This window comes from Musa acuminata, chromosome BXJ2-6 (genome assembly GCF_036884655.1).
Source record: "Musa acuminata AAA Group cultivar baxijiao chromosome BXJ2-6, Cavendish_Baxijiao_AAA, whole genome shotgun sequence".
NCBI classification, from domain to species: domain Eukaryota; kingdom Viridiplantae; phylum Streptophyta; class Magnoliopsida; order Zingiberales; family Musaceae; genus Musa; species Musa acuminata.
Window position 1 is genome coordinate 44,981,447 of NC_088343.1, and position 14,664 is coordinate 44,996,110.

At 40.4% G+C, this 14,664-nt stretch overlaps 2 protein-coding genes across 4 annotated transcripts; one reads left to right on the plus strand and one right to left on the minus strand.

Moving 5' to 3' along the window:
- Positions 1 to 463: 463 nt before the first annotated feature.
- Positions 464 to 10,700, minus strand: LOC135581630 (receptor-like serine/threonine-protein kinase ALE2). Of its 3 annotated transcripts, none has more exons than XM_065115046.1 (21): positions 9,262 to 10,699; positions 7,845 to 7,973; positions 7,642 to 7,770; positions 7,397 to 7,573; positions 7,205 to 7,291; positions 6,812 to 6,934; positions 6,581 to 6,709; positions 6,287 to 6,415; positions 6,052 to 6,180; positions 5,822 to 5,947; positions 5,589 to 5,714; positions 5,379 to 5,480; positions 5,084 to 5,305; positions 4,949 to 5,002; positions 4,779 to 4,856; positions 4,584 to 4,691; positions 4,033 to 4,404; positions 3,400 to 3,681; positions 2,327 to 2,713; positions 1,693 to 1,936; positions 464 to 1,542 (listed from the first exon to the last, which is right to left on the minus strand). In XM_065115046.1, the coding sequence occupies exons 1-21, from the start codon at positions 9,341 to 9,343 to the stop codon at positions 900 to 902; spliced, it is 3,858 nt and encodes a 1,285-aa protein (XP_064971118.1). In that variant the 5' UTR covers positions 9,344 to 10,699; the 3' UTR covers positions 464 to 899. The 3 variants fall into 3 exon arrangements, with proteins under 3 accessions (XP_064971118.1, XP_064971117.1, XP_064971119.1); XM_065115045.1 differs by having other exon boundaries at positions 5,379 to 5,504; XM_065115047.1 differs by lacking the exon at positions 4,779 to 4,856 and having other exon boundaries at positions 5,379 to 5,504; positions 9,262 to 10,700.
- A 1,167-nt stretch (positions 10,701 to 11,867) lies between these two features.
- Positions 11,868 to 14,392, plus strand: LOC103990016 (putative transcription factor bHLH041). Its single transcript, XM_009409025.3, has 7 exons — positions 11,868 to 11,960; positions 12,044 to 12,141; positions 12,227 to 12,314; positions 12,467 to 12,568; positions 12,658 to 13,230; positions 13,330 to 13,698; positions 14,170 to 14,392. Exons 2-7 carry the CDS (start codon positions 12,050 to 12,052, stop codon positions 14,263 to 14,265), a joined length of 1,320 nt encoding a protein of 439 aa, XP_009407300.2. The 5' UTR covers positions 11,868 to 11,960; positions 12,044 to 12,049; the 3' UTR covers positions 14,266 to 14,392.
- Positions 14,393 to 14,664: the final 272 nt, after the last annotated feature.

The following is a 14,664-nucleotide window of genomic DNA, read 5'->3' on the forward strand; positions in this document are numbered from 1 at the left end:
CATATCTTTAAAAATAATTTAGTATAGAAATTTAGAAAATATTGTCAAACTAACACTCATCATTTTAGTATATTAGCGTATCTTTAAAAAAAAAATTGGCAACCAAAACTTCTGGACTTGTCTAATTATATTTTTTCATTTCTAATTATAATGATATAGTTGACCAATGATTGACCTCTATGAAGACGATGATAAAAAAGTCAGTGAAAAAATATAATCAATATCGTGTGTAAAATATTAAAATACACTAGTTTAAATAACACCAAATAGTTGAAACATTACCACTTGTTACTTATTTTATACTCTCTCTTTATGGGGAAGCATGAATCATGAAATTGTGACCTTATAAATGCTTTATAGTTTGTGATTGATGAACAACATTCGGAATTGGATGTAGAAAGATAAAAGCAAATCCTTTTCTTCAGCCAACGATAAAAAAGAATTGAATAAGCAGCAAAAGGAATTCAAGTTCTCTAAAATATTTGACTACATTATTTTGTAGGAGATACAGGACACAGCAGTTCAAGAAACTTAGTAATCTGGAAACTACAAGTGACATTTTGTTGAAAGAACCAATAAGCAGAAGAAAGAAAAAAGACTGCTCTCATATTGGCAAAACGAAAGCTCTATTTGTGATGTACATCGACATTGAGCACTGAACAAGAGTGCAACACCAGTCGAGACGATTGCTGCTTCCTAAAATGCAGCTGAAGTAATGCCCCTCTTATCATCCTAATATATGATTTCACAGTTCAAGAACATGTACAACAACAACCTGATTTCCAATCGTTTATTTGAGCCGCAAGTTTCATCGATCGATCGCCATACCTTGCCACGGCTGGAACTGCAATGCTAGCTGCATCAGTGGATCACCCTGGACAAGATGAATAAGCAACACTCTACACCCACTGGTCACCAGCCTCCAATCCTTTGTCAAAAGTTCCATGCTCACTTGCGCTTCCTGATGTCAAGCCTCTCACTCGATGCCAAAACTGCTGGCTGCTACCTGGTCTCAGAGGGCCTGAGCTGGAATACTGATGAAAAGAACCAGACGCATCCCTCGTAAATCTTGCTGATACATTAAGTATCACAGATTCTGAGAGCACTCTACCTGACCCCAAGTCCCACCCTCCGCTGATACTTGGCTCCTTGTCTAGTGTGGATGTCTCCTCCGGGCTAAAGTTTCCCGATACTCTGCAGTCATCTCCCTCGTTGTATACTAATTTCAAGGCTTGTACTACTTCACCCATGAAAGGACGTTGGTCCACTTCGGGCTGCACACACATTGAAGCAATTGCTCCTACCTTCGCCAAACTGTCAAATGGAATGTCATTGCCAAGAGATGGATCTATTATTGATTCTAATCCATCCCTACTTGTAAGGAGCGGGCGAGCCCATGTGACTAGATTTTCTTGCCCAGGAGGTCGTAACATGTCTACTGGTTTCCTTCCTGTAAGGAGCTCCAGAAGAACAACCCCATAGCTGTAGACATCACTCTTAACAAGAAGATGCCCGGTCATGGCATATTCAGGTGCTACATAGCTGAAGGAAAAAAGAACAATAAATTTGAACATTAGTCCATGAATCTAAGTTTAGAAACAAACCTATTCCAAAGTCCAAACAAAAAAAAGGAAAATAAATTAAGTTTACAAAAAAGAGGAGTGATATCATGATATTTGTAGAGTGATGTACCCAAAAGTTCCCATAACACGTGTGGATATGTACTCATTTCCCTCTCCCATAGCTGTTCTTGCTAGGCCAAAATCAGACACTTTGGGGGTGAAGTCATCTTCCAGTAAGATGTTGCTCGACTTGAAATCACGATGTATAACACGAGGGCTTGAATCTTCATGCAGATAGGCAAGACCTCGAGCTGCACCAAGTGCAATCTTCAGCCTCGTATTCCAATTAAGCGGAGTAGTTTCCTTGTCGGCACCTGAATAGAAGTTTTTCTTCATTATCTCACTTTGGATTCATACAAGGAATGTCTTTAACAAGAAGCATTTTATCCATATTTAACCATACCTTACTATAAGTTTCCAATAAATGGTAACAAAAAATCTATACTACATGGACAAAAGTCTCTCAACACCGAAAGGCCAAAGCCCAAACTTTATCGTAGTTAAAAAAACATTTAAACCAAAATCAAAGGTCAGCAGATGTATGCAGAAAATTTTCATCCGCTATTACCAATTACAAGAAGGCATTACCATTTAACAAGACAAGAAATCCTTGTTAAAGTGAATGTGACTGGATATGGTAATGAAAGAATTGCTAGATTATGGCCATAAATCATATAGAAAATCATATTTTAGATGGTTCTTACCATGTAGATGAGATTCTACGCTGCCAGATGGTACAAGTTCATATACCAGACAGTTGTGTTCCTCGGTGCATATACCAATCAACTTAATTAAATTCCTATGATGCAATCGGCTCAGCATCTCAACCTCGGCTAAGAATTCTCGGTTACCTTCTTGGTCATCTCTCTTAAGAACCTTTATGGCCACCCTTGTGCCATCTTCCAGAGTACCTTCATAAACACGTCCAAAACCACCTTCACCGATTATTTTCAAGCTGTCAAACTTGTTTGTCGCCTTTTCCATCTCAGATAGGCTAAATGTTTTAACTGATCCTGCATATGTTCGCATGCTAGAGCTGAAGGACGCTGATGCTGATGTTTGCTTGCTTCCAAGCATAGTGGGGCCAATACCTACAAGCATTTTGATATATAATAGACAAAGGATTAAAACATAGAAGTTAAATGGTTTAAAACCAAAAGGGAGGTGAAGTTCAGGAAAAGGGAACTCATATCATTAACAATTGGTCAAGAGGTTTTGGAACTGGATTTAACACATTGTCTCCATAATCCTTCTCTTCAACATTAATAATTGTGACATAAGTTTATATCTCCAGACTGATCATTGCTCAAATCATTACCTGTGTTACAAGCCAAAAGTTCTATGCTTTTATTATCATTGGCAAATGTGTTCACTACTATAAAAATCTTTAATGGCAAGTGAAAAATCAATCCTTTTTAGATTCCATATATTATTTAAGCACCTCAAATAAAAGTTTATAGCATTTAGCTAGCCCTTAAGGTTGCAACAAAAGATTTAGACAATGAATAGATTAGACAGGCAAAACTGTCTGCAATGCTATAATCATGCAAAGTCCTACTTTCGGGCAACAGTTTGCCCTTGGTTGCCTACAATCCTTGTAGTTAAGAGAAAGAATGTCTATGAGGATTGCTGTTAAATGTTTGCAGCTTTTCATTTTGCAGTTTTACTAGAAAAAAAATAACAAAGTTTTACCTACAATGGCCAGTTAAGATGATCATAAAACCTAAAATTCAACATAGTCAAATATTGCAGTAATTTTTCAGACTGGATCTTTTACCTGATGCCTTTGCGAGTGGGCGTGTTAAAGCCTGTGGAGTTTGTGGAAGATGAGAACCAGCTCTGCATTTCAGTAACAAAAGCCATACTGCTCCAACACATAAGATGAAAGCTATAACAGCAGAGATAGCTAGGACAGCTACTAAGCTGTGATTTTGCTTTTCTTTTTGCCTTCTCACATCAACCGCAAGTGGATGTATTGTCCTAGGATTATTGTCATTGCCATATGATCCATCATTAATATTTATGTTTCCAGGTGCTGTGGGTGGTGATGGAGGAAGACCTGCATAAAGAAAAAGTATGATTTAAGCATCATCTTTAGCTTCACATCTCATGTTTGTGTGGAATATTTGCATTTAGACTTATTTTAATTGCCACGTCCATGATGAATCGTTAACCAAAAGTCATAACAAAGCAAAAGAATATTTCTAATGCTAAAAATGTATATTTCTTTACAAGCCAAAAAGACAATGAAGATCTTTGGAACAATCTCTAGCCAAACAATTGGAGGTTATGCTCACATATCAATATATACAATCAACAAAATACAAGAGAATATTCTCTGTCATGGCAAGTACGAAATAAAATAAGAAATAAGATAAACTTGAAAATTTATCAGGGAGAAATGACCAACCTGGATAGTGGACATACAGTACTTCATAGTCCCCAAAATAAGATGAGTTTATGAACACCTGCTTGTGCCAGAACCTTTCATAAACTAAGAACACTGTGCTGTTCTCAAATATGTCTCCAAGTGGTAGCGAATCAATGAGGACATCTGTCTTATCAGGCTCCTCACTGGCAGCATTTGCTCCCATGATGCGCACCTGACTTTGATCCATAAATGTACCAAATGCAATTTCTTGAGCAAATTCAAAGACCAAGGGAAAGAATGTGAACAATGCAATGCTTAGGCGAAGTCCAACTTTTATTGGCAACACACAGGCACAGGGTGATCCTGGGCGGCTATTTGTTAAAGGATCATAACAAGTTGGTGGGGTACAATCTGCACATAGACCAGATCTAAACATCATAACTTTATATTATATGTTACTTGAAAATACCAAAAAGAGTATCAGAATTCATAATAAGGATGGATTAACATTAAATGCATATATTTTTCCTGCCAATAAGCAGAATATTTAATAAAAATTATATAGCCTTAATGCATTGCTAAGTACTTGCCTAAACTAGGAGGTGGGGGTGGTAATGCATGAATAGGTTGCATCTTTGGTGCCATCGGTTTTGAATGCATTGGTCCAGAAGGAGAAGCCACAGGAAATTGGACATGCCCTGTCAAGATGAGAATGATCCCAAACAAATAAATCATAATATGTGTGTGTGTGTGTGTGTGTGTGTGTACCTCTGTTATATATATACCTCTGTTATGAGTGAATGGAGCCACAATTGATTGAGTAGGTGCAGGCGTTCCTTGACTATCTATTGAATGAAATGGAACTTGGAAAAAGAAGGGACAACAAGAAAGAAAGAAACAGGATCAACATTTGAAGAAAGAATATCCGTCCTTCAATTATTTTACACTGATATACCTGGAGCATATGGTGGTGGAGCATGAACCTTCGGCCTGATCCTTGCAGGCAGTGCTGGAGGATAAAAAGAAACTAAAACCAAGCCTTTGAATTAACATAACAGAAGCTTAGAAAATAGTCTTTGTATCATCTAACCAGGATGATATGGTTCGGGAGGAAGCAGTGGCGATGGAGCAGATGAGGGGTTTCCTTTCCCTTTCCCAGGTGTAAATTGGTGAGATGGAACTACAGGCATGGGTGAAGGACTATCAGGTACTTTTTCTGTCGGAGGTTGTGGATGAGAACTAAAAGGAGCATGTGTATGATCAGAAGGCACCTCGACTTCATGTGGTGCAGGGCTTATCACAGGAAAAGAACCTTTAAAAAAATTAGCCACCGAATTAATTTGCCTCCTTTTCACATGCCAACATTTTGAATTAAATGAAAATACCTCTCAGGTGTGGATGATTTACAGGAGAAATATGACTGGATCTCTCCTTGGGAGGTGAAGCAACTGGCATGCCATGCCTCTCACTGGTGGCAGGTGGCGCAGCTGTCAATGGAGACATAGCAGGCACTGCATATCAATATAAAAAGAATAATACAATGAAATGGTTTGGCTAACTTTCTAATTGTGAACGTGAAATAGGGAATCAAATACCTTTTGGATGAGAGTAATTTACAGAGGTTGAATGGTTAGATCGATCCTCTGGAGGTCCAGCAACTGGCATATTATGATTCTCATGGATGGCAGGAGATAATGCTGCTACCGGGGACACAGCAGGTCCTGCAACATCATGTATTGTCAATATTGAACATCAATATTAAAAGGATCATGGTTGTAAAAGATTGGTTAACTTTCTAATTGCAATTGTGAAATACAGAATTAAATACCTTTTGGATGGGAATAGATTATACGGGTAGAGTGGTTGGATGGATTTTTGGGAGGTGCAGCAACTGGCACACCATAACTCTTGTAGATAGCAGGAGACATGATCGTTAATGGAGACGTAGCAGGCCCTGCACATGTATATTGCTGCTATCACACATCACTGAAGAAAGAATTACGGATGGAAAAAGTTAGGCTAACTTTATAACTGCAATAGTGAAACGCCATTAAATACCTTTTGAATGGGAATAATTTACTGGGATTGAGTGCTTGGGTCGATACTTTGGAGGTGGAGCAACTGACTTCCCATTGTTTCTCTCATGGTTAACAGGAGAAATAGATGATACCGGAGAGAAAGGAGACCCTGAACATCATAAATTTTTCAAGACTGAGAACAAATGCAAACATATGGACCTAATACTAGTCCATTTATCTTAATTTTAGCAGTATCTATGAAAGACAATGTGAACCCTTCTGATTTAAATGGTTGTCTGGGGGTCCATGGTTGGATAACTCTTTCGGAGGTGCAGCAACAGGTGCTCCATGCGAATCACTATGGCTGTTGGGTGAAGGGATAAGTGATGGAGAAACAGCCAAACCTGCATACCAGATAGAAAGCCATGAAAGCAAGAGAAGTGTCAGGTTCTACCATGTAAATGCTTAACAAGACGCAATTCCTTTGTTTCACCAAAAGAAGCTTAGAGAAAATGTCATGGAACTAATCATTATATTCTCTCTCCAAGATCTTCCAAGGAGAAAATTACCTTTTGGTTGTGAATAATTTGTAGGTGATAAGTGGCTGGATGATTCCATTTGAGGTGCAGGAACTGGTACGCTATGCCTGTTCCAACTAACGGCAGGAGAAGTTAATGAGGATGGAGAAACCGCAGGGACTGCACATAGATATTGCAATAAATTGATAAACAATTGGGTTCATTGAGCATCAATCCATTCGACTACTTTGTACAAACATTTTCCACATGAAAAGATAATACCTTTTGCATGAGAATAATTTGACAGGGATGTTTGACTAATCTTAGGGGATGCAGCAACAGGCATGCCATCCCTATTGCCATGAATTGCAGGTGAACTGAATGATGTTGGAGAAACAGCAGGTCCTGTACAACATTGTACCAATAAAAGTGCATCAGGAGATGAATTTCAAAAGCTTATAAGCAAATGAATGCTCCATATGAGCATGACCCCTTGAGCAAATAACAGTGAGCAATACTTGTCCAATGTTTTTGCTGCCAACTGAGTTATACAAGTATTGTCATCTACTTAGTTAAATGGCAGCGCCTGGAAGTTCCGCTGGTGCTTGAAGTGGAAATTTAATTGATGGAAGTGAAACTAGTATAATAATATGCGAAATTACAAATATCACCAACCTTGGGTTACAGTTGCCACGACCGGAGAACTATTATCAGGTGCTTTTCCATGAAAATCAGCATCAGGCACTCCTACACTAGAAATTGCTAATGAAGAGACAATAGAGGATGAGAAATAATGGCTACAATATGTAAAACATCTCTAATAGCATTCCAAGAATTTTTTTGGGAACAGATGATGATAGAAATTACATGTAGAAACGGGAACATCAGGAGCTGGACTTTGCATGGAAGGCCTCATTCTTGGTTTCTCTGCCTTGGCAACATGATCAGGTGGTGCACTGGGCTGCATTGATGGTACTACTGCTTGGACGGTAGGTGGTAGAACCTCAGACTTAGGCAACACGGTTGGGGAATTGAGGACAGATCCTGGTACACACACATTCGTTATGCTTAAGAGTCCTAGGGAGCATTGTGGTACATTATGAATTGGTTACCTTGGGTGACTATTGAAGGGCTAGGTGCATAATTAGTGCGTGGTTCTGACAGGTGCATCGGAGGAGGTGCCTTTTCTTTGATATGAGGGACCATGGTTGCTAAGTCTGGTGAAGGGGATATGTAGGAGCCTGCATATGTCAAAGTTTTCATCGGTGAAAAGATGGAGAAATCAAGTTACTGGAGATCACCCATTCTCACTAACCTAAAGCTGGGGTTTGAAAATCCAGCATCTCCAAAGTCTTAATTTCCATCTTTATATTGGTGGTTGGCAAGCCAGGTCTCATCTGTAGCAACATTCTTTGAGAGACTAGTTGTCGTTTGAAGTAAGGACCTATAAACCATAAGCAAGAGCCGCAACAAAATGAATTAGCACGATGGATTGTCTAGAGGAATTACAAATATAGTTTATGCGTAAAGCAGCCTAACAATTATCTGGATTTTGGCTAAAGCTTCCGCCTGACATTCTTGCCTTAGTTTCTCTTTTTTTTTTTTAATTAGTCTAAAAATTATATTCTAACTAAGCAGCATCAGGGAAAATAAAAAGGCTAAAATTCTGATGATGGTTCTCTAAGCTTTCATATTAAATATGTTCACTGAAAATTTGTTTCCTTGAATGGCCCATTGGAACTTCAGAATCATTAACATGTACTAGATAGCTATACATCATAACCATTTAAATGACAGCAAAAAATTTATGGTATCATAAAAAATTGTATTGAAAGACAGAACAAGAAACTATTATGTATGGCATATTGTTAAGTGTGATTAGTATTTGTCAGGCACTCAAATGACTAATTATAAACAGAAGGAAATGCTCAGAACTAATTCAATTAACATTAACCTGGAATCTAATATATCGATCTCCTATCAATCAAAAGAACTTGTTAGCAAGTGTTCCAAAGCATATCACTTGAAACATACCCAACAAATGTAGGACAACAACAACTGGAAACTGTCGTGGATATTTAGAGCACTCCGGTGGCAAGAAATCATGGAAGTTTTCATTAACATCATTCATCTTGGAACTTGTACATCTTTTTCTTTTAAAAAGTAGAGATTCTGATAAGCAATACGAATCATAGAAACTAAACTCGAGGAGGAAATTGTTTAAAACATCCAAGTTAATAAATGATCAAGCTGATCAACTTTGGAATAATGGAATCCTCAAGCAGATTGTCGATATGGGTAACAGAGACAAGGAATCAGCTCCATTCTGCTTAGTTATTTTTTTCTCCGATTTCACACAATACAAGTAATTTAGGACTTCGAGTTAAAAATTCCAGATGAAAATGATCGGGTATGGCAAATTCTGTTGAAATGAATGCAATACAGAAGCATCATCTTTCATGTATCATGATCATCCGATCCGGTTTCTTTCCAAAAATTTCTCACGACATGAAAGATGTAAACACTGATGAATCAATCTTTTATCGTTCGGCGTACTTCAGTTCAGGTTCAGACCACAATCATCAATCGGAGCATACACGACAAACGAAAACTCTTCAGAAAAAGGTCACAACAACTAAGGACTAGAGACGAGGTGTCTATTTTCAGCAAGAACAGATCAAGATCACGCAAAAGAATACCTCGAAAACGAATTCCCAGGCGAATTCTATTACCTTTCGATCCATGAATAGAAAAAAGAACTACCAGCGCGCAGAGGAGCCACGGGCATAGAACTCTCCGCCGCCACCGTCCCATCCTGTTACTCCCTTCTCATAGCAAATATCCAAATCGAATTGCGGGACCAAAACCAGCTTCCGCACCTTCCTCCGAACCAATCAACTCGCACCTGGATAGGTGCAACGAACGAACCAACGAAGGGCGAAGCGGACGCAGAGAGGAACAGAGCCAAAGGAGAGGTCTTTTAACGAAACCCAGGCTGCAAGATCAGAACTTTTGATGTCAAATCCCAACACAGCACAGCAAAGCAAGGGAACGAGGAGGTCCCTTCTCTCTTCCAGCTCTCAGAAAGAAACCCAACAGAGGTGCCCTGCCACTATTGAACCCAAGAAAAGGCGGCCTGCTCCTGCTGCCATGTGATGCAACGAACACTAGAAAAAGGGAGGGCCTTTGGTCCACTTCCAGTCCTCAGAGATCATGGAGGAGGAAAAGATTCCAGAGCATTAAAGAAGTGATATGTAGACCCCTGTCTCATGTCCTAGGAGCGGGTTTCCATTAAATTACACTCGTGTTTATGGGTAATGGGAAGGGGCCAAACCATTTTCTAGGGTTAGGTTTGTGAGTGCAACTTGGACCGACTCCAGAACCGAAAGCACGAAGATGCGTTGTAGACTTTGTTTGGCAGCCTCTGAGCAAATGAGTGTTGGACTGAAAGGGTGGGGTTGCGATGTCTTGGGGTGGTATGATTCTGCAATGTTGTCTTCTCTCTTCAATTGATTGTTCGGCTGCTTTCGACAGGCATTTCTTGGAGGTCCAACTCTGGGTGCAGTGGGAGCTTCCTTCTTCGTTCCAATCTCGCATGGATGGGTTTGGTCAAGAGTTCTCTGATGAACAGCTTGGACATGTCAGGGGATGCTTAGCGCATGTGATGAATACACATGCTTCTTTGGGATGCGTTGGAGAAACAGTGAATCATGGTTTAATGTGTGTCGTAGCTGTCATCTCACAGTTGTTCTTAAGAACATGATGATCCACCAACAAGTTTCAGATGGTGAAGATGAACCATTTGCAGAACAGAATTTTGATCGATCCTCGAGGATGAAGCGTGCAGCATCGTGAACGGAGAAGGATGGGGGGTGATGTGGTGTGTGCACTGTGGCCTCAAGCAGAAAGATGATGATCTTAAATGCGGTGATCTTTCCCAAAGACAACCAACCACCTGAAAAGGGATTCATTCAGGAGTGAGTCACCATCACATCCACATGTTCCCACTGCCTCAAAGTTGCAGTGGCAACAATTAATGGATTCAGGAGTTTGAAGACGATGACAGAGGGCAGCATGAGATGAGAACCAGAAAAGTTTAGTGAGCAAAGTAACACATACCAACCAAAGTAAGGGATTTACAAGTTCATAATGGAAGAGCTTTTTGGCTTCCCCACTTCCAAAGGATAAGGAGAGGGATGACGAAGTCTTTTTGGATGAAAATATCTGTCTGTGCAGCATATGTGAAGCCATTTGGGAGATCCTTGAGATGGAGACTGCCATGATGGAAGCTTGCGTATGGTAGTCGAGTTGTGGCTTGTGCTTATCTTGTCACCACTGTGTTCGATGAGTCACATGCCGCCGCAGCAGCAGTTGCTTCAGTGGAATCCCATTCCAGAAAGAACCAGTGGGAGCAAACGGGAAAGAAACCAAAGATCTATCTTCACCTAAAACAAAATCCAATGCACAAACTTGGAATCACTGTAAAGGTGGTCACATCTTTTAGATAGTTAATCTTTTCTGCCCAAAGTTAAGTTGTCATATATTATATGTTGTCAAGTTATCATTTTGCATATTTTATAACACTTAAAAGTAATCTCATAATAGCATTTTAAAGTATAAATATACATACATAATAACAATAAATCATAAAGTCTTAATTATTATTATTATATATATGTATAAAATTGAAATCTAAATCCCAGCTTGATCTCACGACTTCACCCGACTTGACCGGACCCGGAAATTATTTGGGTTTGGATTTAAGTAGGCATTCTAGAGTATTCCTGCACGGGTCGATCGGACCCAACTCTATAATCCTCAGTATAGAGTTGCTTTAGCATCCACATGGCGATGTATTATTGGTGCGATGGGCTTTAAGAGTTGTGCCAGAGTCAAGATGGTCATGTGCTTTTCTGGTTTTCGTCCTTTAATAGTCCAACCTTTCTTTGCATCAATTGTCAACTTAGCTGGTAGGAAGGTCAAAATTGTCGGCAGGCCTGATAACTTGTAGTTCCAACCCGATGCGGATCCTCAATCTATTTATCCGATTCGATAAGAATTCTCAATCTAATTCCAGTGGCTGACCCTATATATTGTAGTTCCGATCCAATATTAGTTTCGGATCAGTATGCGTATCCTCCATACCCATTTGGATTTGGATCTGAGTCAACACCGAACCTAACCCGATAACACTCGAGTCTTGGAGCACATCTTTGACCAGAGGCTCGTGTGCATTTGACTTTTGACCATCTCTCTTCCCGGTCTACAACAGCTCGTTTACTGGCTCTTCTATTTCATGTTGCATGTCCAACTTGGATTAAAACAACTAGAAGCTACACCCAAGACTTCAACCCTGGACTCCGTCTTCTCTCTTACGTTTGTTTCCTTCGTAGATGTTAACTCCCATCTGATCAGCCAACGATTGTTTGAGGTGTGCATAATTTATTACATGCATCGAACCTTCTCCTTGTATATAACCTTCTTTTACAAGCTTGACTCGCTCGTTCCGATTAGGTCTCCATGGATGGATGGTGCTGTGACGATGAAGATGGCGGGCACTCCATGGCAATTCTCCAATCTTTTGGAGGATCCTTCTGTAGCACCATCAGCGAGTATGTCTAACGGCATGTTCATTACTCTCACGTGTTTGCTTAGCTTTTGATGGTGACTTGGGTTTTGCTTGATTTCCTCCTCAAGTGATGTTCTCGGACCAGCTAATCTGAAGTCGAGGGATTCGGATCTTGTCGACTCGGCTGCGTTTCTACTGCCCGGACAAATCTACCAGGTGAAGGTCTTGGATATCTGAAGTCAACTGCAGTTTCTCTTCATCTCTTTCTTCGGAATGATGAGAGATCAGACAGCCCAGGCTCTTTGTAGTGTTTGCTGGGGTTCTATCTTTGCAGTAAGCTGCAAATGTTAAAGCACTTGTTTCCACAGGCTAATCGACATCGTTTTGGTCTTCTGCAACAGTGTGCAGCGTTAACGGGATGCAGAAAACAAGAGCACGATGACCTGGGGATGACCTCCGGATCCAGTAATGTAAGTATTCTGCAGCTAACGAGCTCACGAATCACTGATTGAATGATGTTGAGAGTTTAATATGACCAGTGTGCTAATTCTGTCGGCAGAACATCAACGCACAAATAGACGAACAAGACTTGTTCATGGAACAGCAGTTCTTCCTCCACGAACACTGTCGGTCTTCGTCCTCGTCCTCGTCGCTGCAATCCTTGTCGATGGACAATATCACTGATTCTTATGTTTCCAACACTATGCAAACCTATAACCAGCATCGAAGTGTTCGGTTCCCATCTTCCGAGAGCGAGGACGCTGCGATCACCAGGGCGATGATGGCGGTGCTCTCTTCTTCCAACTCCTCGTCTTCTGCTGCGTCTCCTCCTTCGGTGATGTCAAACCCACAACAACAAGGCCAAGCGAGTTTGCCACGGCGGGCGTTTAGGTCCTACGACTCGGTCCTCGCTCCACACTTGGAACTCAGGAAGAGCTCATCCGGGCAGAAGATGTTAAGGAACTCCATCCTCATGCTGAGAAGTATCAGTTCGGTGAAGAGCGAAGAGCAAGTAGAAGGGCGTCGATCCACCAGCAACCAATTGCATCATGTGATATCGGAACGTCGACGTCGAGTGAAGCTCAATGACAGCTTTGAGACACTCAGAACGCTGCTTCCTCCTGCATCAAAGGTACGCATAACAGTGTCAATGCATCATTTTTAGGATCCGAAACAAGATAATGTTAATCCTGTGGATTTCATCTCCTTTCTCTGTCTTGCTTTATGATAGAAAGACAAGGCTTCGGTGCTGATCAATACAAGGAACTACCTGAACACATTGAGAACTCAAATCACGGAGCTGGAGGAGAAGAACCGAAGTCTGGAGACGCATCTTTGTACAGATGAAGCTCGTCAAGGCGATGGCTCCGCTAAAAGCGTGAAAGTTCAAATCATCAAACCCTCTGAGCCAACATCCGATGTGCAACAAATCGACATTAGGATGACCGTAAGCGTAGAGTGCGACATCATCGAGTTGGTTCTCCATGTCCTCGAGTGCTTCAAAGGGTTGAGAGCTGTAACTGTGGCAGCAGTAGATGCATGCACGTACTCTCCCCGAATGCACATCTATGCAAGAGCAAATCTCAAGTTACAGATCAAGGTATGGAACATTCTTTACATTCAAATGATGAGAGACTGATTAGATTTAGGGAGACTGAAAAGAAATCTAGCCTAATAATTGTTTATGGCAAAATCAAAGAAATAAATCTAGCCAACTGAATATGACCGGGGATGATCAGGTCAAACAAGAAAGGACAAGCCATGCAACTTTGATATGACTATTCTCTAGGTGGTAATGTATTACCTTGGAAACCACCTACCAAAAGCTTAGATTATGTGTCCTATCTTCATATACTTGGACTTTATCTTTCAGTTTGACATAGTCTTGTCCGCGCTAAGATGATAGATCAGTATCACCTAAAGAAGCCCTACCACTTGCAGTATGATATGTTGCTCATGTTAACAAGACACCATGACTTAGTCAACCACAATTCCTTGTCATACCTTAGTGATGTTTGAATCAATATCAAATACGCAAGTAACAAGTGGGTAATGTTTGCTGATGGTGCAGAGCTGCGACTGGAACGAGGCATCACTCCAGGAAGCCATGAAAAAGGCAATAGATGAAGTCATAGCAACTCCTGAACCATTCTGTCTTCTAAACTGAGATGAGGCTCGCCAATTTGTGAATCGGTCTGCCGTCATTGTGGACTCGTTATGTACTTCATCTTGATAATAATATTCGATTATAGTTCTCTTATGATGTGTTCATCTTGCCAATGGAAGACGCCAAGGTGCTATAATTGGATGAAGTGGTAAGGCTGTTGCCTTGACTTTGATTAAACTGTAGTTCTTTCATGAATGTTGACTTGTTCAGATTCAAACAAACTAAGCTTCAAACAGAGCCAAAATCCAAAACAAGCACACAAGTTGTCAAACATCGTTTCTCATCAATCATCCCCATATGAACAGTGCATGTTGTGGTGATAGAATCGAAGATGCCTAATTTGTACTCAACAAGTAAAAGATTTCTTCTTTACCCTTCTTTTTCTTTTTGATGTGAGCT

What these genes read in the sequence shown, in the direction of transcription:
- LOC135581630 (XM_065115045.1), bottom strand. Translation starts at nt 9,343, where the DNA reads ATGGGACGGTGGCGGCGGAGAGTTCTATGCCCGTGGCTCCTCTGCGCG. An exon ending in TTCTATTCATGGATCGAAAG is followed by an intron (nt 7,974 to 9,261) that starts GTAATAGAATTC and finishes TATGGTTTATAG; the next exon opens with GTCCTTACTTCAAACGACAA. An exon ending in ACTGTATGTCCACTATCCAG is followed by an intron (nt 3,682 to 4,032) that starts GTTGGTCATTTC and finishes TTCTTTATGCAG; the next exon opens with GTCTTCCTCCATCACCACCC.
- LOC103990016 (XM_009409025.3), top strand. Translation starts at nt 12,050, where the DNA reads ATGGATGGATGGTGCTGTGACGATGAAGATGGCGGGCACTCCATGGCA. An exon ending in TGACCTCCGGATCCAGTAAT is followed by an intron (nt 12,569 to 12,657) that starts GTAAGTATTCTG and finishes TTCTGTCGGCAG; the next exon opens with AACATCAACGCACAAATAGA. An exon ending in TGCTTCCTCCTGCATCAAAG is followed by an intron (nt 13,231 to 13,329) that starts GTACGCATAACA and finishes GCTTTATGATAG; the next exon opens with AAAGACAAGGCTTCGGTGCT.